The 22,802-nt window shown below is 35.7% G+C and overlaps 1 protein-coding gene across 4 annotated transcripts; it reads left to right on the forward strand.

The window, feature by feature from the left end:
* Positions 1 to 6,438: 6,438 nt before the first annotated feature.
* Positions 6,439 to 22,802, forward strand: LOC139131830 (2-Hydroxyacid oxidase 2-like). 4 transcript variants are annotated; one of them, XM_070698113.1, is made up of 8 exons: positions 6,439 to 6,715; positions 6,875 to 7,006; positions 7,804 to 7,955; positions 16,331 to 16,620; positions 18,793 to 18,972; positions 19,477 to 19,635; positions 20,216 to 20,285; positions 21,930 to 22,802. In XM_070698113.1, the coding sequence occupies exons 1-8, from the start codon at positions 6,594 to 6,596 to the stop codon at positions 22,013 to 22,015; spliced, it is 1,191 nt and encodes a 396-aa protein (XP_070554214.1). In that variant the 5' UTR covers positions 6,439 to 6,593; the 3' UTR covers positions 22,016 to 22,802. The 4 variants fall into 4 exon arrangements, with proteins under 4 accessions (XP_070554214.1, XP_070554213.1, XP_070554215.1 ...); XM_070698112.1 differs by having other exon boundaries at positions 6,440 to 6,736; XM_070698114.1 differs by lacking the exon at positions 18,793 to 18,972 and having other exon boundaries at positions 6,440 to 6,736.

A 22,802-nucleotide genomic window follows, 5' to 3' on the forward strand; every position in this document is an offset into this window, starting at 1 on the left:
TCCTTTTTTCCTTTTTTGCTTCCTTTTTTCCAAGTTATTTTTTGTAACTTCCACATCTCTAGTGTTGAGACCAGATAATTCTGTATTTAATAGCTCTGGAGCTGCCAAACAATTAGGCATCAACATAATATTTTCCCAAAATTAGTCAAGACCAAAAACTAAAAACTATGAAATGCATTGACTCCAGCAGACTTATAAGGTTGATGATGTGGGTTGACCCCAGGTCAACCTAATGTGGAGACCATTCTTCTTTTGTGCTTTTGCTAGGTTTTTCCAATGTCAGCATAACCCATTGGGAGATTTATTTAGTGTCATTTGGGATGTTTTGGTTATCTGCCTAGATAGTCCATGAGGAAAGTAGTACATCTACATCTGTTTGACTCTTTCCTACCTTCGGCCATGCTCATTTATCTTGAGCTTGAGGTGGTAATGAGTGGGTGTAGAAAACTTTTGCCTTTTTTCCTTGGGCTAGCCTCAAAGACTCATTCGCATGCAGGCACTCTTCGGCTAGGGACCTCAAATTGCAGCCAGAGCGCAAGAACGACAATAAACGCCTGAATCTTTTGGTGTCCTCCAGGGAAATTTGAATAAATACACTTGCTTTGCGGACTAGGCTTATATACTATAATCTTAATTACATTTTTTATAATACAACCCGATAGAGGGTAAATTTAATGAACTTTTCTAATCAGGGATATATATCTGATTTGACTGGATCAAAATTTACCAAACTTGGTATGTATATTGAAGATACTATGATTTAACATTATTGAAAGTCGTTAAGCATTTTAACTTCACCCAATTCCCAATTTGCATATTTAATGAACTTTACTAATTAGGGATATATATTTGAATTGACTAGACCAAAGTTGATGAAACTTGCTACATGTATTGAAGCTACTATGATACAACATTCTTGAAAGTCATTAAGCATTTTTACTTCAGCCAATTCCGAATTTGCATATTTAATGAACTTTCCTAATTAGGGATATATATCTGAATTAACATGATTGTAGTGGTTGAAACTTGCTATATACATCAAAGATACTGTGATATTACATTATTGAAAGTCAAAAGACATTTTTACTTCAGCCAATTCCTAATTTGCATATTAAAAGAATTTTCATAATTAGGGATATATATCTGAATTGACTGGATCAAAATTGATGAAACTTGCTATGTACATTAAAGACACTATGATACAATATTATTGAAAGTCATTAAACATTTTCTCTTCAGCCAATTCATAATTTGCATATTTAATGAACTTTCCTAATTAGGGATATATATCTAAATTGACTTGATCGAAGTTGACAAACCTTGCTACATATATTGAAGACACTATGATACAACAGTTTTAAAAATTGTTAAGCATTTTTACTTCAGCCAATTCCCAATTTACATATTTAATGAACTTTGCTAATTAGGGATATATATCTGAATTGACTGGACCAAAGTTGATGAAACTTGCTATACACATTAAAGATACTATGATACAGCATTATTGAAAGTCATTAAGCAATTTTTCTTCAGCCAATTCCTAATTTGCATTTTCGATGATCTTTCCTCTGAGATTCACTTGATCAAAGTTGGCAAAACATGCTATGTACATTGATGATAATACCAGTTTAAAACAATATCAAAAGTCATTTCACATTTTCATGTCAGCTAATTTATAATTTGCATATCTAATGAGCTTTCACAATTAGGCATATATGGCTTGAAGGACTTGGCCAAAGGTAATTACACTTGCTATATAAAGTGGTGGATACAATGACAGCAGTCAAAGAACTTTAATATTTTCATTTCAGCTAATTACATATTTGTATACTTCATGATCTTTTAGAATTAATCGGTGGTGAATATTGTTCATTATGTTGATCATAATACTTTCAATGAAGTTGCAAACATGTGGCAAAGGTTCAAATTTACACATAACTGCAATATATAATTAAACACGTTAGCATTTTCAGTTCATATCTGGTTCAATGAAGAACCTTGACACATTGGTAGATTTCAATCCGATAAAAAGCTAAGAGGGCTACATCAATTCAGGGAAATGTTCAGCCATGAAACAATCGGCATCAGCTAAATATTTTCCCGAAAATCGTAGAGAGTAAAAACTCACAAAATGATGATTTGTCTGTTCTTGAAAAAATGTTTGTAAGGTCTTGTGTGTCCCTGAATGTCACAGTGTTTTTACAAATGTTTAGTTTAGGGACTGGTCAGTTTCTTTGGCCTGGGAGGAGGGGGCCAGTGGATTCATTGGGGTCACCCTGTTTTTAGCTCACGTGTAACACATGTGAGCTTATGTCGCAGCGATGTCTGTGTGTTTCTCTCTGTCTGTTGACCCAATATCTCAAAAACGGCTCATAAGATCAAAATCAAATCTGGTACGTGGATTAAGTTTGCAAATAGCAAGAACTGATTAGTTTTTGGTGGGTGTGGCTTGCATACATTTTGCTCATTTGCATAATTAATGATTTTAGAAAAAACGGATCTACATTGAGAACGACTTCTCACAATTTGATAGATTTGCTACAAATGTTGATCACATCAGGATATATCAGCCGTGAAAGGTATTAAGGGGTGACGTGAAAGAATGAAGATAAGACATGAAGATATTCAATGAACTTTCCTAATTAGGGATATATAGCTGAATTGACTTGACCAAAGATGGTATGTATATTGAAGATACTATGATAGAACATTATTGAAAGTTGTTAATCATTTTTACCTCAGGCAATTTCTAATTTGCATATTTAATGAACTTTTCTAATTAGGGATATACAACTGAGTTTACCAAAGTTGACAAAACTTGCAATATACATTGAAGATACTTTGATATAAATTATTGAAAGTTATTAAGCATTTTTACTTCGATCAATTTCTAATTTGCATATTTAATGAACTTTCCTGATTAAGGATAAATATCTTGATTGATTCGACTAAAGTTTACAAAACTTGCTATGTACATTCAAGCCTACTGTGATACAACATTATTCAAAGTCATTAAGCTTTTCTACTCGGGCCAATTCATAATTTGCATATTTAATGAACTTTCCTGATTAGTGATATTTTTCTGAATCGACTCCACCAAAGTTGACGAAACTTGCTATCTACCTAATTTGCACATTTAATGAACTTTCTAAGGATATATATCTTGACTGACTCAACCAAAGTTGACGATAGATTGAAGATACCTCGATACAACATTATTCAAAGTCATTAAGCATTTTTACTTCAGCCAATTCCTAATTTGCATATTTAATGAACTTTCCTTATTCGGGATATATACCAGGATTTACTTTATCAAAGTTGGTGAAACATTCTATGTACATTGATGATACAAGGTTAAAACAATATTAAAAGTCATTTTGTATTTTCATGTCAGGCTATTTATAATTTGCATATCTAATGAGCTTTAACAGTTTTGCATACTAAGCTTGAAGGACTTGACCAAAGGCAATTACACTTGCTATTTAAATGGTGATACAACGACAGTATTTTTATTTCAGCTAATTACATATTTGTATACTTTATGACCTTTAGAATTAATCTGTGGTGAATATTGTTCATTATGTTGATCATAATACTTTCAATGAAGTTGCAAACGTGCCAAATGTTTAAATTTACACACAACTGCAATATACAATTAAACGTGAACATTTTCAGTTCATATCTGGTATATGCATAGATGTGAATTCCATGTTTATAAATGTTTGATATGAAGTGATTTAATCTTACTTGAACAAAAGGTTCTGAAAACAGACCTTTTATTTTTCATTTTAGCTCATGTGTTCACACACATGAGGTAATGTTGTAGCGATGTCTGTATGTCTGTCTGTATGTGTGTGTGAGTGTGTGTGTGTGTGTCTATCTGTCTGTCTGTTTACACGATAACTCAAAAATGCTGGAACAGATTCAAGTCAGATATGGTAGACAGGTACTGTATGCTAATTGCGAGAACTGATTACATTTTGGTTAGTGTGGCATGCATATTAATGAAGTTATGAAATATCATTTTTTTTCATAGAATGGTTTCCTATGGAGACAGTATGACAGTGTCAACATATATCAAGAAATACTGCACAAAATTTCATGAAACTTTTCACTGATGACAATGTCAGAATGTTTTGATGATACTTTGAGTATCATGTCAATTATCTGCTCATTTGCATATTTAATAACCTTTGTAATTAGTGATATATCTCCAAAATTCCTACACCAAATTTGATGATACCTGCTACAGATATTGATCTGATAGATATCTAACTGTACTGAGAAGCATTGGTCAGTGTCAAGTTAATAAATAGCTCATTTGCATATTTAATGAAGATTTGTAATTATTCATATAACTCCGAAATAACTGCACCAAATATGGTGAAATCTACTGCAGGTACTGATCCAACAGATATCTGTCTGTGTTGTGAAGCATTTAGTAGTGTGAAGTTAATTAAGGGCTAATTTGCGCATTTAATTAGTGATATAACTCTGAAATTATAGCAAATTTGATGAAACGAGCTACAGATGTTGATCTGCTTGATATTTATTTGTCCCATGAAGCATTGAGCAGTGTCAAGTAAATAAACAGCTCATTTGCACGTTAAATGAAGTTTTGTAATTAGTGATTTAACTCTGAGAGTACTATGTGAAAGGTGATGAAACCTGCTACACATAATGATCTGACAGATATCTTATTGTTCTGTGAAGTGTACTACTATGTAATGAAACTGTTGTAAACCACGTGAGCACATTCAGTCCACATCTGGTTGACTGGTAATTGGGGGTCACCATATTTTTGAAATGCTCAATAGGGGATCAGTGTTTTTTTTAATTTTAACATGGGCTCATACTTGCCTAAAATGTTTCATGCCAGCCACAAATTTCATCATTTAGTTGCATTTTTCAGCGCGCCCTTTATCAGACATATATTTCAGTGCGCCCTTTTGGCACATTACTTTAAAATATCAGACATCTTTTTCAGCACTCCCTTCAGCCGCATGACTTTCATATATCAGACATAATAGGTATCTGGATGTTTAATATTTTTCGGCGTGCCCTCCAGACATGGTACTTTAATACATCAGAGATATATGTCAGAAATATCTTGATGTCTGCAAATTGAGAGTCTGTCGTCTGGCTTATCAACAAATTCTGTACATACTTTAGAAGAAAACGTGTGATGAACATGCAAGTGTAAACGGTCAACCTGAAAGACCTGTAAGTATATGTTGACACATTTTCCAACTCATTACCATGTATAGTATTGTTTAAAAGTTTCCCCAATTTGTTGAAAACCATGATTTTTGATTTAAGAATGTTTATGCCTAAATGCCATTTTCACAATAATGCCCTAATGAACATACAGCATAATACCCCGTAGGTGTGTCAGATAGTAGAAGTCATCTGCATATAAAAGTAGTTGGTTGGCCATTGCTATCTGAGTCAAGTGAATCTTTTATATCATTAATATATAGATTAAAAAGCAGTAGGCTTAAGTCATCACCTTGCCTTATTCCTCTCTCCACGGGAAACTGTTCAGTGAGTCCCTCTTTCACCCTAATACAACCCTTGGAATTTAAAAAGATTGACTTTATATGACGTTATAAAATTTCCCTGTGATAGTCCACACTTTATTAATTTGTGTATAGAAGCCCCACATGCTAAATTGAATCAAAGGCTTTCTGAAAGTCTATGAAACAGCCAAAAATATATTTTGCTTTACTCAGATATTTTATAAGTAATTGTTTTAAAACAAAGATATGATCACATGTACTAAACTCTGGCATAAAGCCAATTTATTCCCTAATTATAAGGTTTTCATTTTTAATATGAGTGATTTAGTCTTTGCTTTAGAACCGAAGTAAAAAGTTTACTAATAGTACTTTAATCAGTGTTATCCCTCTGTAATTTCTCAGGACATTCTTGTCCCCTTTTTATATATCCGTACAATAATGCCTGTATTTCATGCATTAGGAAAGTGACTGCTAGTTAAGATTATGCTGAGAAGAGTGTTGGATTTGTTTATTAATAATCAATACTTGTCTACTTGCTTTTATCATTTCATTTGATATTTTATCCGTACCTGGGGCTTTCCAATTCTTTAAAGCACTGACGGCTTTTTGAATTTCTAATTTAGAGATGGGTTGGTCAAACCTGAGAAATGAATGAAATTACAAATATATGTGAAGTGTTCTCTATGGTTCCTTGTAGTTTTTCCTCTCGTTAATGTTTACCGTCTGCTTTTTGTCAAGCCATCTATGGCTGAATTTTCTTCACTAATATCTGCTGGGAAAATTTTGGTTCAAAAGTCTTCCAGGCATAACGCGTACTCTCCCCTTCCCCCCAATTATCAAATGGTCCACCCCTATGTATTCCACTGTCACAGCATATCCATGTAAGCATATTTAGTAAGGTAACCTGTGAGGGCGTCGTGCCAAAACTGGGTAACCTTTCAACCGTCCAACTTGCCAACAAGTGCTCATTTACGCTGTCTACCTTCTTGTCCACAAGTCTCTGTTCAGTTTGTGGACAAGATTTTTTTAGTTTATCTTACAAACTAGATTCATCCACCGATCAAAATCTACGCTATGACAGATGCAGGGCAGCAATACGTCTTTTCAAATGGCACCAGCAGCGTGCTCCTCACATTAGTGGTAGCTGTCGTTGTTTACAAACTTTCATCGTATTTCTTCAAACCCAAGGAAAGCAGGTACGGGTGGATGAATCGGAAGTAAGTTTTGTTTGCCTTTTCCTATTCACTTAGACGTTTTCCAGTGTTATTTGAGTCCCTCATCTTCATTTACAAAATTATTTCCATCAAACAGAGTTTTATTGAATGCAGTAAACGTGTGTTTTATCCAACTTGCAGACGGAAAATGAGATTTCTTTCTGACTATGAAAAGTATGCCAGAGAGACAATACCGGAAGGCTTACTTGATTACTATAGTGGCGGTGCTGGCTGTCACTCCACAATTCCAAGAAATGCCGATGCATTTAAGAGGTAAGGAAAAGCAATTCTCTATTTAGATTACAGCAGTTTATTGTTTGCTGGCTGTGAAAACGCAGCTAATTTTGATGACCTGCATCACAGCGGGGTTGACCTTTTGACGACCCGCATCACGCGAGGTGGACCTTTTGATGACCTGCATCACATGGGTATGAGGTTAGATTTGTTAATCACCCACTTTGATGGAAAGTAGATGTATAAAATGTAGAAGTAAACAGCCAAAGTCAAGTAGTGCACAGGCATTGGGGAAAAGCATCCATGAGTTATGCTGAGTGAGTGATATGAACTAAATACATGTAATTATAACATTGAGAAGGATGCTACTACAGAACTCACTGCAGTTAATACATGGCCCACAACTTTCCCTGGCCATTTTGGGTGGTGGGGAAAGGTGGGCCCCACCTTTTCCCCCTCCCCAAATTGCCAAGGAAATTGTGGGCTACGGAACTGCAGCAACTACAAAGCTTGTTTTAATCCAGTTATGGTCCATCTCTATTGGTTATTTATATATTTTAGATCAGAATGCATAGGATGTTCTTCATCTTAGGAAGTTTTCAAGTTTAATTATATGCTTTAACATTCATTTTCCCTTGATCCCAATCCTTCCCTTTCCTCCTCCATCACCCTTTCTTACTGTCTTTCCTCTCTCTCTCTCTCTCTCTCTCTCTCTCTCTCTCTCTCTCTCTCTCTCTCTCTCTCTCTCTCTCTCTCTCTCTCACTCTCTCTCTCTCTCTCTCTCTCTCTCTCTCTCTCTCTCTCTCTCTCTCTCTCTCTCTCTCTCTCTCTCACAGGATATGTCTTATGACACGAATCTTGCATCCAATTCTCCATGTGGACCTCCAAACTCAAATCCTAGACAGAGTAGTCAATCTTCCCATAGGAATTGCTCCAACAGGCATGCGTAGTTTTCTTTGGCCTGATGGAGACCGATGCGTTGCACAAGGTACATGTCGGTAACTGCAGGTTTTTCCCATTTTCATCTGTCACTCTGTTTTATTCAACATGATGACCATACATGATTCTTGTAGTTCAAATGATTCATTGCAGTAGATATTGACTTTACATAGATGTCCAACTAATACGGTATTAAAATTGCTAAAATGAAGCATTAGTTGACATGTCTCGATGGCTTTCAAGAATGGGTGTAACCTGGAATTCAAATGGACCTCAGTACAAACACAACCACATGCACAAACACGTATGAAGTATGTGTATTCTTATATGCACTAAGTACACGTGTTTGTTTGTACCATCATCACACGAAATTGGTGCAATGCCAACAAGCTGACAATTACTACTCCAAAACCAACTACATGTTTCTTTCATCTCGTTACAATCCATAAAATAAGGTCAGTTATGTATTAATAATGTTTTACTGGAAGCAGTCGACAATACCAGTTATCTAGGAGTTGACATTGATAAAAATATTACATTGAAACCGCAGATTAAGAAGGCTCTTGATAAAATTGTTCCCCAGATTGGTATTATTTCCAAACTAAGGCATTATCTCCCCAAATCCACTCTGTTACTCCTTTACAATGCTCTTATTCTAGCTCCCACATACCGGTATTTCATACTGTTTAGAAATATGAGGCAGTACCTTTCGCTCATCTCTTGATTCAGTTTATAAGGCACAAAAGAAACTTGTTCGTATCACTTGTTAGCTACTATAGACTATAGTCTATAGAAGCTATTGGGATGGGTATCCGTCCGGCATCAGTCTGTATGTTTGTATGTATGTCCGTTTGTGAGGCGTCAGTCCACTCAAATATCTTGAGAACCGCAGTACTTACAGATTTGATATTTGTTGTGTAGATGAAAAATATGATTATGAGAAAATCTTTTTTTAATTTTTTGATATTGTTGAAAATATGCAAATTAGTGCCAAAAAGGCGTTTTTGGTAAAAAATCTTCTTCTATATAACCACTGGTCAGACAGCTTTGTTATTTGGTATACAGGTCCCTAGGGATAACCCAACTTAGATTTCTTCAAATTGTGATGAAATATGCAAATCTGTATTTTTAAGGAATTTTTTTGTCATTTTTGGTCAAAACTTTATTTCATCAAAACCGCTCGTCTCACAGCTTTGATATTTGGTATACAGGTTCCTACAGATGAACTAAATATGATATATTGAATATATGATGAAATCTGCAATTTTGTATTTTTTGGTGCAATTTTTGCCATTTTTGGTCAAAAAATGTGTTTCTCAAAAACTACTTGTCTGATGCCTTTGATATTTGGTATACAGGTTCATAGAGGTTGTCTCAGTGTGATATTATTGAAATTTGATGAAATCTTCAATTTTTGTATTCTTGGGTCAATTTTTGCCATTTTTGGTCAAAATATTCGTTTCTCAAGAGTTACTCGTCTTATAGCTTTGATATTTGGTATACAGGTTCCTAGGCTTTATCTTAATGTAATATATTGAAATTATGATGAAATCCTAAATTTTGTATTTTTGCAGCTAATTTTGCCATGTTTGGTCAGGCCATCCTGAAATGAGCTATCAAAGATATCCACCTTCTTCATCAATACATGTGTAACAAAAAGTTATTCTCTACATAACTCTGTCAACTGTTGAGTCGCTTGTTTTCTCAAAACCGCTGGTCAGACAGCTTTAATATTTGGTTTACAGGTCCCTAGGATGACCTTAGTGAGATAATTTCATACAGTCAGGAAATACTTAATTTTGTATCCATGTCTATAGTAGCTTCAGGGACTTTGACCCTATGTTTTTAAAGATTCTTTTACTCACAGTAGACCACTTTTTCAATCTCTCGGTAGTCTTGACATATAAAGCCAGTTGAAATACCAACTCTGTACATTTATTCATGATCTCTTTCATAACACCATTTCCAAACAAGATCAATTACAAATAGGGATGTTCTAATCCCTAGAAGGAAATACACTTTGGGTAAATTTCCTTTGACTATCACAGTGGCAAAATATGGAATGAGATACCACATGATATCAGTAACATATCTAATAGAAATGGCTTCAAAGCGAAATTTAAAGACTACTTGATTATCAATCAGTGATCCACCAAATTTACCTTGTTACATTTTATTCTGTTTATTTTTAGCTCCCATATATGCATATGTATATATGCAAATGGGAGGTACTCTTATAAGGTGGCAAAATGGCGTCTGTGTGTGTGTATGTATGTATGTATGTATGTATGCATGTGCGTATGTCTGTTAGTCCGTCCAGATCAAAAACTCCTAAACCGCAACAGCTGCTGTCTTAGTATTTGGTGGAGATGTGAATTTGTTCAAATGAACATGTCAGTGCCAAAAATATGCAAATGAGGTGAAAAAAGCAAAAATCCTGCAAATGGCTAAAACTCCGTAAGCGTCAGTCAGATTGGGTTGAAACTTAGTATGTAGATTCCTTTAGGTATTCTAAATTATATGTGCAGAAATTTGGGTGAAATTTGCATGTTTGTATTTTTAGGGTATTTTTTTCTGTTTTTAGTCAAAAAATCTTGTTCTCTGAAATCGCTCGTCTGATCGCTTTGAAAGTTAATAGTCATGTTCCTCAGGATGATGTCAGTCAAGTTTGTACAAATTGTATTGATATTATCATATTTGTAATTTTGGGGCAATTTTCCCAATTTTTGGTCAAAATTTTTTTTATCCAAAAACTACTGATCTGATAGCTTTGATATTTGGTATACAGGTATCTAAGATTTATCTCAATATTATGTATTGAAGTTAGGTTGAAACTGACAATTGTTAGTACTTTGTGCCCTGTGGGCACAAGGTACTAATGTGATGGCGCGGCCCAATACGGCCAACATAGTGGGCCGTATGCTGTGGACGCAGGTATCTCAGAAACGCTTCAGTAACTTTTTCTGAAATTTGGTCTGGTGGTCACTTGGGCATGTATCTCAAAAGGTCTTTTTTCTTTTTTTGATTGAATCATTTTAAAGTCACTTTTTTAGCTTTTTCTGAAAACCACTATTTCACTTTTCCTCAAAACCACTGATTTGATTATTGTGATGTTTGTCATGGGTGTTCGTATAGTTGAAATACTGTCAGAAATGTTCAAAATTTGGTGATACATGCCTTACATTATTTAAAAAAAATATTTTTATCCATTTTATTTTATATTTACTTGATTTTGCCTCACTTTCGCTAAAGCTACCGTCTGCGCATGCGCACAACTGTAGGACAAAATCTGAGTTGAAGAATCGAAACTGACGCCATCTTGTTTCTCGGTATTGGCACATTTTTTACATTGTGAACGTTTCACTGTGTATTTCAACATGTTCTATAGTTATGAAGTTGACAGTGATGCACTTTTGCAGCTGTCGTGTATTTTTTGGTACGAAAGGCGCCTTTGATCGACTGAAGAATGATGGCCTCCGTAGGCGATAAACACCGGTACTGGCAGGCATATCAGTTCTACTGAGGAAGTAATCCACTGGCCCGTATAGGTCAGGGGCTCACTTAGGGGAGAACCACTTGATTTCGGGGGGGGGGGGGGGTATGGAGGATTTCGAGGAAAAAAAATTGTCACCAGGTAAAATAAAAGACAAAATTAAGCCTGTAATGGCTTGAGAAAAAAATATTCTCATAACAGACAGAAATAAAAAAGGAATTGTCACAATGCTGTTGAAATGAGCAAAATTTTGGAAACTTCATTCTCATGTATTCTTTGCTGGCATGCTGCCAAAGGCACGCAAATGTTTTTACCACAAGTAATTCTTATGTGTTTTTTTTCCAGCACTTATGATATAAGCATTCACTACTGTACACCTCAGTGCACTTGATGTTTTCCTTCCCTTTTCTGACCCAAGAAATCATGTTTCAGGATTTCTGTTGCAATATCTCAATGGTATAGGCAATATCTAGATGGGACTATTTGACTTCTCTAAATCGTGAAAATTTAAAACACAAGATAGGAGTCAAAAACTAGTGTTAAAACCAATACATTATTCTCTCAATATAAATATGTTGGAAAGATTACAAGTTGACAATGAAAATCGAGGAACAACAAATATAATTAAATACAATGTGTGAGCCTTGTTTCTCTGACCACAAAAGATAACATCTCCCCTGAGAACTTGAAGGAATTGACTGTTTTAAAGAAAAGCAGGTATAGTACTGATCACAGTTGATTTGCCAAAAAAGTGTTCTATAATTTAAAGTTGTATATATAATAGACTTTCCATTTTGTTTGTCATTTGTTGGAATGTAAAATGAATAAATAAAAACATCCTGTGATATGTGAAACACTGGCTTAAATTTGAAAAATTGCACTGCTACTCCATTTGAAAAAAAAAATTGATGCAGGTCTGACTGAAATAAAAAATGCTGTCTCTCTAACAAAAAGAAGTTCCCATACCCACTTCCTGCATACCCCCCCCCCCGAAATCAAATGGGTCTCCCCTTAATATGCGCATGCGCACATAACAAGTTATGTTTCTCGGTCAGTTGCGAATTTTGACGTTTTAAAGGTTTTAGCGTATATTTGATTGCTGTCATGTATTTTTTGGCACGAACCGCTCCTTCGATAGACTGAAGAATGATGGCCTCCGTACTCCCCAGTACCGGCGAATCCATTGCTTTTAATAGCGAGGCAATCCCACCGGCGGCCCGTACTAATAGCTGGGTGAGAGCGAGGGAATGCTCTGTCCTTCCACCTCCGCCTCCATGTCATAACAAACTAGCGTCTTTTTATGTTGATATACTGTCCTTTCGACACAGCGATAACTTTTAGTTTTCTGTTGCTTATTTTGGGTAATTTCGACAGTTGTGCATTGATTTTGACATCATCTTTTACTTAATAACCGTCAATGTCGGCAACTCTCTCGCTAGCCCTGCGTACGATGCTGTGTGTTAGGAACGCACACAGGGAATGCACTGCGTACACTGCGTACGTACGCAGGGCTAGCGAGAGAGTTGCCGACATCGACGGTTATTTACGAAAAGTGAATAAAAGACTGGCATTTTTGGAAGCGATCGAGTAGCTGAGGCGGGCAGGGATACGACTTGGGCCCAAGAACGCTGAATTTCGGCAGTAATTTGGCTTTTTACGTCAAGTCCCAAAATGGATTTGAAGTCACCGACCCTACGTACGGGTCTTTGCAGGGCTGTGGTGAGCGGGGCGAATAGCTGTAGCGGAACACACAGCATCGTACGCAGGGCTAAATCCGACATGGTAATTTGGCATGATCATCAGATCATACATGATCCGAGATTGCAGTTTAGCAAGGTCACGATAACTAATGTTGTTTGTTTCACTGTCGTTTAATACCTATATTTCCACTAAAAGACCATTAGAATTTCCTCCTGGCTACTTTGAAATCGTGCACTGGCATGCATGTAGTTGTCAACATCACTATGCTTTAATGTACAGTAGACTCTCATACTATGAATATATCGACTGTCACTAAATGTGTGCAAATCACTCATATCATATCAAAAATGTAGTATTGCAACGTTTGAGCTGCCAGAAGCCAGGATTTACAGTTTACGAGAAAGTTATCTTACATGTAAAACTCAGTTCTACTGTGAACAAAATGCAAGCTATGTTGTATAACTATCGTGAATAGCATAATATTTTGTACCTATCACCGTGTCAGAAATCAGAAGGAAACAACCAGTCAGACAAACTGTGGTCAGGATGATACTGTCCAATTTAATATTTGTCTCTCGGCACACACCAGATACTCATTGATACTGTTCAATTTTAATATTTGTCTCTCGGCACACAACAGATACTCATGACTGTAAAACAACATTTCCATATAATTGTATATTCAGTTTTTATATTTAGTTTGCCTTTCACCATATTGTATGTCCTTCCCTGCACTACATAATTCAAAATTAAATATTGTTTTTGGCCTATACATACTTGAGGGGTAAGCTTATTTAGTCTCATACATTAAAGATGCACTGTTGACCTACAGAGTCCAAACTTTTTATCATTGTATTGTAGATAGGTGTACACTCCAAATACTAAGTATAAGTGTGGTGAGTGTAACAAGCAAATGTTTTTTAGTCAATGGTTCATATCAAGGTTGTTGATACTTAGAATCCACACTTGAACTTATGCTGGAGCGGTAACCAACCAGTTCAAATAACTTTCATTTATGTCAAAACAATTTGACTTTTTGCCAAATTTCACATTTATGGCAATTAATAAACAGTAAGGAGGTACAAAGGACGTCGGTGCCCCCGGGCCCCATGTTATATTTTTGGGGCAATTTTTGCCTTTTTTGGTCAAAAATTTTTTCTCCTAAAAATACTTTGATATTTGGTGTACAGGTTCCTAGGGTTTATGTTAATAAGATATACTGAAATTAGGATTAAATCTGCAATTTGTATTTTTTGGGGGCAGTTATTCTCATTTTTGGTCAAAAAGTTTGTTTCTCAAATTTACCAGTCTGATTGCTTTTATATTTAGTAAAAAGGTTCTTAGGGTTTATGTTAATATAATATATTGAAATTAGGTTGAAATCTGAAATTTTGAATTTTTTGGGTAACTTTTATGTCAATTTTACAGGGATATCTTTCATTTTGTATTTTTAAGATTTTGTGGGTAATTTTATACCTACTGGAACTAAGAGTATATAATGTGGTGATTTAGTATGCATTTGATATGGTAAACTGTATTTGGTATTGAAATGCTTTAAAAAATCATTAGAAAACATAGCTGCTAGGTGATTTAAGGTTTGGTTTCCAACAAATATGTTCAAAAATTTTTTCAATGTTTAAGAGTATCAAGGTTGTAAATAGTTGACACACTTCCCACCATCTGGTCATTGTATATCTCATGCAAAGATGGTCAATACAAAGGGGTGGACCATTTGATATCCTGGGGGAGGGGGTTCTGGCAGATTTTGAAAAAAATTCCAAACAAATGTCAATAAAAAATCAGCCAGAGAAGGTTTGACAAAAAGGAAAGGTGGGAGAGTGGGAAAAAAAGAAAGTACAATTGATTGGATGAAAAAGATAATGTACGGTACCTCATCAATCTTCCAGACACCCCCTTTATCAAATGGTCCACCCCAGATGTATTTTTGTGCACAATTAACCATGCAGTGTATTTTAGTTTAAGATGTCAAGTTAGGTAAGGATTTGAAAGGAATAGTCAAGTTCACCACAGTTAAATTTCTTAACTTTATCTCTTGTGTCATCATCCTGTTAAGTTTGTTAATTGTTCCAGATGTGGATGCACCAGTTGTTCTGGAAGAAAACGATGTTTACTTTTCCCTGTAGGGTTTCTGAGTTAATGATCGTATGTTGAAATCTCTCCATGTATCTGGTGTATGGGCAAAATGTAAACATTGGTTGCATGTTATGTATTTCAGTCTTGTCAAATATTATAAATGAAAAATCAAGAACAGGTTTCTGTGTGCTTGTAAAAGATAACATATTTGTCTGATGTCGATACATAAACTTGCCTTGCAGATTGATTGTCTTGAAAATTATCACAGAAGTAGAAAAGGGAAAGAAACTAATCAAATTGCTGTAACATATTCACCTTCAGTGCCTGTAGGCCTATATTTAACTATTTTATCATTACATTCAGCTGTTTATTATATCTTTATCACTCTCCATTGGCCAAGGCACACTTGAGGGCCAATGTCATCACTCTGTGCCAATCTGTGTATGTCAGTCTGTCTGTATGAATGTCCATGTTTCATACAATTGTTGGCTTGTTTTGATAACTATATGGGAGCGAACAGTGGCATTGCCACTATTTTTGTTACTTGTTTTTGTTTCTCTGATAATTCATGTTTTGCATCAGTCCTCTACATCAATCTGTTATAGTCAGTACAACACTCTGTATTTTACCTCGCAAGAGTTCGTTTATTTTACAAGTTTACTTTGTTAAGTTATTGTTTAAGCCCTCTGTATTTGCGATTGGTTACTTTCTGAACAGATAAATGGGAAACAGATAATACAAGCTTTACTTAAGCTTTTCCTCGTTTCCAGCCATAGATCACATTCCAATAATTATATAGCAATATCTTTTCTGCAGAAATGTCACTGTTACATTTTTTTGTATATTTTTTAAAATATTACACTACTTTTGACATTATGTACATAATACATTGTATTTCTATGGCAAATAAACACAACAACTTTCAAACATTGCCCTTCGACATACCAAGTCGTGGAACAACAAGATGCTTCCTTTTTATTCTGGAGTACAGTAAAACCATTGATGTTTCTGTTCTATAGAGTCACTTGTTAATGACACATTGTGTTCAGTAGATTTCATCATTGAAAAGTTGTTGAATGATTCAAAAAATGGTCTCATCAGAGATCATGAAATCTTGAGTTTGTTGTTTTCTACAGCTGCTGCAGATGCACAAGTAATCAATATTGTACCCATGATGGGTGCTATAACTGTAGAAGACGTGTCAAAGTGTGCAACATCTGGCATCAACTGGCTACAGGTAGCCCCTTTGGAAGATGATGCCCATCTACCTATAATATCAAGAGCAGAAAACGCAGGTTTCCAAGCTGTAGTTATCACGGTCGATGGACGACGTGTGGGACACCGAAACATTGGAGTCCAAAAATTTACCGATGCCTCCACTAGATGTGCCAATCTAAATAATAAACCTATCAATAAAGTAATAGAGGTAAGTTGTCCTGTTTTAATTCTGTTGCTTGTGATGGAGTGTGCCCCGTAGTGTTGGAAGGTCTGGCCTGGCTCCTGGTGGTCAAGCTATTTAGACACACCATGGAGTTTGTGTGTGTGCGACATTCTATAAATGCAATTACAGTACCACAGTCTGGTCTTGTCCGCACAAATGTCCCAGATTATTCTGGGCAAATGGGTAGAACACATTTGTGGTGTGACTCAGATAGCCATGTCTGCTGGTGTCCACTTCATGACACATTTGGAATAAAAATTGTGAGAATTGTGCAAAATTAAACTGATGAATTTGTGGTTTTGAAAATGTGATGAAACACCATTGTGATGGAGCTTTTCCATTGCCTGGTTGTGATGTCATCATAAATGTCAACAGAATTTGTGCCCACTAGACCAGTCTGGTGTATTTTGCTCACAGCCAATTACCCACACTCCTTTAAGTAAATGCTACAGTTGGGCCAGTCTATGAAGCCCTGCTTGCTCTTGTTGATGATGATGGTAGAGATGATAATAAATACACAATATGTATCAAATAAACTTACATGTGAGATATTGCATGGGGTTTGAAATGCTAAATCCTAAAGGCTGAAAGACCCTTTAACAGAGTTCCATGAATGAATTCTCAACATATCCATAAACTGAAGTTTAGCGTGTAAAATATTTGCATATTTTCCCATTTTTCCAGTCAATCAAAGTCACCAAAATGATAATTTCAAATTAAGGATGATCTTACACAAGAAATTCATTTCAAGCAAAGAGCTGGCTAAGCTGTAGCTTTCATTCTGCGTTTTCCTTGCTATTGATGGCAAGTACTCGTAGCACTTTGCCATGAGCTGTAAGTAAACTGTCTGTGTAGACAGGGTCTGCACGCTCCCAGAAAGTCCTTGAAAATCACTGAGAGTGAAAGTGAGTGCTTGGAAGTCCTGTAAAACTTATGTCATTCACAACTTTCAAAAATTATGAAATGAGTGGTCACAATATCATAATAACGTAAAATGATAAATACAATCGATATCTTGTAAAAATGATATCTTGAAAATGGTATTTTGATCCTCAACAAGTCCTTGAAGATTGCTGAAAAAATCCTCCAAAAGCCGTTGCATTCTAATTATCTTTCAATGTATAGCCCCTGACCGAGTTCACTGTTTCAAGATATTTTTAAGTGTTAGATGCAAATAGATATTTTATGTTGTATTAAAACACTTATCCTGCCAAGCCTATCACATCCCCATCTGCTGAGTCAGTAATAAGAAGTATTGACCCAAAACCAGTGCATATTTTCACCTACTTGGCATGGTATGTAATGGTAGATTTTTTTTCATATTATGTACAGTTTACAGTAAAAATTATGTTTTCAGGAGTCTCTAATGCACATTGACAAGTCTTTGTTACAATGCAACATATTGGACCTGTTACGCCTCACTTAGGGGCAGTAGATAATTAAAACATGCGCACGGTTAACACAAGTGAGTGTGTTTGGCCTTAACCCCTCCCCCTCCCTTTAACGAAAGTTTGGAAGTACGAAAATCAAACCAAGCCTCATTCTGTGTCAACATACCTACAGTGGGTAATTATGTTGCTATGAAATCACACATACGCTCCCAACCCCCCAGCATACCCCCTCTATAACCGATCTTTGTTCAGCGCCAACTAAACAATGATGCAACCAACAGAATGAAATGAAACAGTGTATCCAAAATGATTGTTTCGTTATTAGTCGTACCACATATATGTCAAAGGAATGCTGATGTAGTGCCAGTTCCACACTGGCCTTGTACATGCCAAACAATATAGCGAGATATTTTTGGATACATAAAAACATGTAGCGGGATGTCGCGATATAAAAACACAGTGCGATTTTTGCACACGCTAATTAAAATACAGCCAAATCCCCTCCCCCTAAACACAGATATTGCGTTTACCATGCACATGTTTTAATTATTTACGGCCCCAAAAGTTTAAGCAACTTGTACTGATGTTGACCCATGAACTTGGCAGGATAAGGCTTAGAAAATATGAGAGGAGGGCCTCTCAAATTTTCAGAAAAATGTATATTTTTTGCATTTTTTCATGGGATATTGTCATATCCTGAAAAACATTACTTTCATAATTTGTGACAGTTTTTGATACAAACAAAATTTACTTATTTTGTTATCAGATGATAAAAAAGGACATGTGTTGGCGTGTTGTAGATGATATTGTTTCAAAAACTAGTTTACCAGTGATTATCAAAGGTATTTTGAATCCGGAGGATGCCATCACAGCAGTGTCACACGGTGTGCTTGGTGTTATTGTCTCAAACCAGGGTGGAAGACAGATGGATGGCGTTCCAGCACCAGTATGTCCAACTTCCTTGTAGCTGACAAGTCATTGTATGTTTACAAAGATGAAACACTCTTCAATCACTTTTGATGTATTAGGTGCAGGGTTTGTATGCTCCTTGAAAGTCTTTGGAAATTCCTTGAAAATGAAAGCGAGTCCTGGAAAATTGTAATCCACTTTCAATATTCAAAAAGTCATATTATGAAAGGGGCATGATATAGTAAAAACAATTTGTAAATGATGTATGACAATGATATAAGGTATCATAAAAATCGTAACTCAAAAATTATTTTTGGATGTCAAAAGTCCTTGAAAATTGCAGTAAAAGTCTATGAAAGTCCGTGAATTTTTAGCCACTTTGAGTGTATGGACCATAGATGTAATTTAGCTTGTCAGTATTCTACACAAATGATGCAGCTAATTTGCTGAATGGTGATGAACATTGATATACCTACCCATATAAACTCAAAGTGAAGAGCACAATGTTTTTGATATGATGATCTTGTGAATTCATTCTCAGATTGAAATGCTGCCAGCCGTTCATGCTGCTGTAGGAGATCAGATTGATGTCTACCTCGATAGTGGTGTCAGAACTGGTAGTGATGTCCTGAAAGCTCTGGCGCTAGGTGCAAAATGTGTGTTTTTAGGTCGTCCTGTCTTGTATGGGCTCTGTTATCAGGTGAGAGTGTGTGCTGTATACAGACTTCAATAGAAGAGTATTAAAATGAAACATCGGTACGTCAGCACTTAGATCCCAAGAGTACTTATTGTCTAAAGACTGGACTTACAAGACCTATAAAACTGCATTACAAGGTTAAGAGAAAATATATACATAAAAATGCCTGTGCTGACATTGTTGTGTTTCAACCATGGAGACAAAAGAACTTTACTCCAACATATATGCATTCAACTTCTGGCGATGCAAGCGTCAATTAAAGGAAATCTCTTATGCAAAGAATAGATAGTAATTATATGCTTATCTTTGAAACGCATATAATTGTTCATGAATTATTTGGTTATGTACCTCAAGTCAGAAATAATGCTGATAATTTATCTGTATAAGTACTTGCAATGATGTTTAAACCAATTACAGCACCACCTATTTTATATGTTACAGTAGTCTTCTTGCTTGTACTGCATTCAGTACATTCAATAACTTTCCTCATCATTTCATTTTGCATGTGAAAATAAAAACATTTCCACCACTTATTCCATTTTGTTGACAAATTTACTCAGTCACATTTGTATTCTATTGACAGGGTGAAGAGGGTGTTGGACAGATTTTTGATATATTAAAAGATGAACTTAAAAATGGCATGATTTTTACAGGTAGGTTAACATTGTCTGAAGACAGAATGCTTTTGAATTGTACTTTCACCACAGAAATCTATCCTGTTTCATAACATTTTGATCATCTGACAGATTTATGGACTTTCATTAGTTATCAGTTTAGCTCACATTTGGTATATGTTTATCTATGAAAGCTTGTATGGTAATTGATTGCATCAGTCTGTCCGTCTGTATGGCTGTCTGTTGGTCAGTCAGTGGTAGATCAATAGGTAGCAAGATTGGGAGGTAAGTAGGTGGGTGCACATCAAAGACTATTACCATATGAGTATTTAGTGTACAGGTGCACCCAGGGGTGGAGATGAATGTGTTATTGTCAAAAATATGCAAATGAGGTACAACAAGGCAAAAATCATACAAATTGATAAAATTCTGTAACCATAAACCAGATTTGGTTGACACTTGGTATGCAGGTTCCTCAGATAACCTTAGTTAGGTTTGTTCAAGTTCTAGTGAAATTTCCATGTTTGTATTTTTGGGACATTTTTTTCCCATTTTTCGAGAAAAAATCTTTTACTCAGCAACCACTTGTCCAAATGCTTTGAAACTTCATATGCGTGATCTTATGGGTAACATCAGTCAGATTTGTTCAAGTTAAAGTGGACTTTTTACATTGGTATTTTGGGGGCAAATTTTTCTCAAAAATATCATTTTCTCTGAAACTGTGTGTCAGATTGCTTTGAAACTTGATATGCATGTGCCTATGGATGACTTTAGTATAGTTCAGATTGGGGTGAAATGTTCATATTTGTATTTTTAGTGCATTTCTCCATTTCATTAGTCAAAAAATTCATCTTCTCTGAAATTGCTTGTCTATTTGCTTTAAATTTGATATGAAGGTTCTTAAGGATGATCCATATCAGTTTTGGAAAATCATGACAACACTTACAATATTGTAGTTTGGGGACAATTTTGCTTGTTTTGGTTCATAAAAATGCCAAATATCTCATTATTAAATTCCCTGGTCTAATATCAAAAACTTGAAAAGCACTACACATTTCACCTTGCTATTTGGTGTGTAAATGCATGCATGTAAATGGGAATTTGTTCCAATGGAGTTATCATTTACCAAAAATATGCAAAGACACAGCAAAAGTTTAAGCTTTGTGAAATCTCAATAACTTCTGGTCAGATTGTCTCTTAAATTTGTTCAAGTACTGTAGGTAGACCTCATGTCATATGTGTTAGTCACTTTTTAGCTGATATCTGGAATTGTAACCAGGGTAGCTCAGACACACCATGTTTTACAGAGACCTCCAAGCCAGAAATAAGTTGTTTTCTTAAATATTACTTCTTGATGAATTACCAAATATTGTTTACATTAATTCCATGCAATACAATATGAGAAGAGGACATCTTCACTCTAGTATGGTAGATTGTATCACTAATTTCGGTGTACCCGGCTGCATCATTGTGTGTGTGTCCATTGCAACAGTTACCAACCATTACATTCTTCACATTGGTATTTGATGGATGATGCATCAAAATGTGTTCAAATGCTCTTGACATTATGAATATTACAAGCCAAGGCCCATAGAACCTATATCGTACTTACACTAACTCTGTCCTACCACCTCTTGCTAAATGTGAGCAAAGTGTCAATGACACTGTTTTTTTCTTTAACAGGTTGTTCATCCGTTTCTAAAATCCCACCATCGATCGTGATGCAGCCAAATGATCCAAGATTCCACATCCCAACTGTAAGCCAGTAGGGTTTTGTGCATACTTATTGGTTGAGTGACAGGACAGTGTAATGGAGTTGACTCATCAATTGCAACATTCCTTTCGGCCAATCAGCAATGCTGTTTCAAAGCACCTCAAGTCCATTCATAAAACCAACTATGTAGCAAACAGATAGCTCCTACCTCATCTTTATCATACGCACCAGTGTTTTATGTCATGGCAACTCAAGTTCACTATCAAATCTTTTGTGATTTACCGTGGTTTTACGACTTATCCGGACACCAAACTTGCTAATTACCCAGCAACTTCGCTGATGATATCGAGACTTTGATCAGTAATTACCAAAGCACTTTGGTAATTCACCTCAAACTTGATACTTGATCTGGCTGCATGAGTGCTCCATGGGGTACACAATGTGTATACAAAGTCACTGATAAGTATCATACTAGTGCCATAAACTAATTTGTGACCAGAGGTTGGCATTCCACTGAACAGCATTCCTCAGTAAAACCAACATATGTACATGTGTGCTGTTCATCCGTGTTACATGTAAAACTCAACTTCGGAGAGGAGAGGTTACGAGAGTATAATGGGTCGGTAGGGTTTGTTAAATTACTTTTCAGAGCAGAAAAACTATTACTAACATTAAAACAAGGGGACATTGGAATTCCTGTTACAGTATTGTGAGGAAAATCCTACATTATCCAGTTTATTTATAATCCTATGACCCTCCGTCTCCGTCACCTAGAATAGTCCCACTCCGCGCATCCGCCATTGGTTTTCCTCCCATAAAACCTGCAGTTTCATTCGGTTTGA

The sequence above is a fragment of the Ptychodera flava genome, chromosome 4, assembly GCF_041260155.1.
Source record: "Ptychodera flava strain L36383 chromosome 4, AS_Pfla_20210202, whole genome shotgun sequence".
In the NCBI taxonomy this organism is placed as follows: Eukaryota; Metazoa; Hemichordata; class Enteropneusta; family Ptychoderidae; genus Ptychodera; species Ptychodera flava.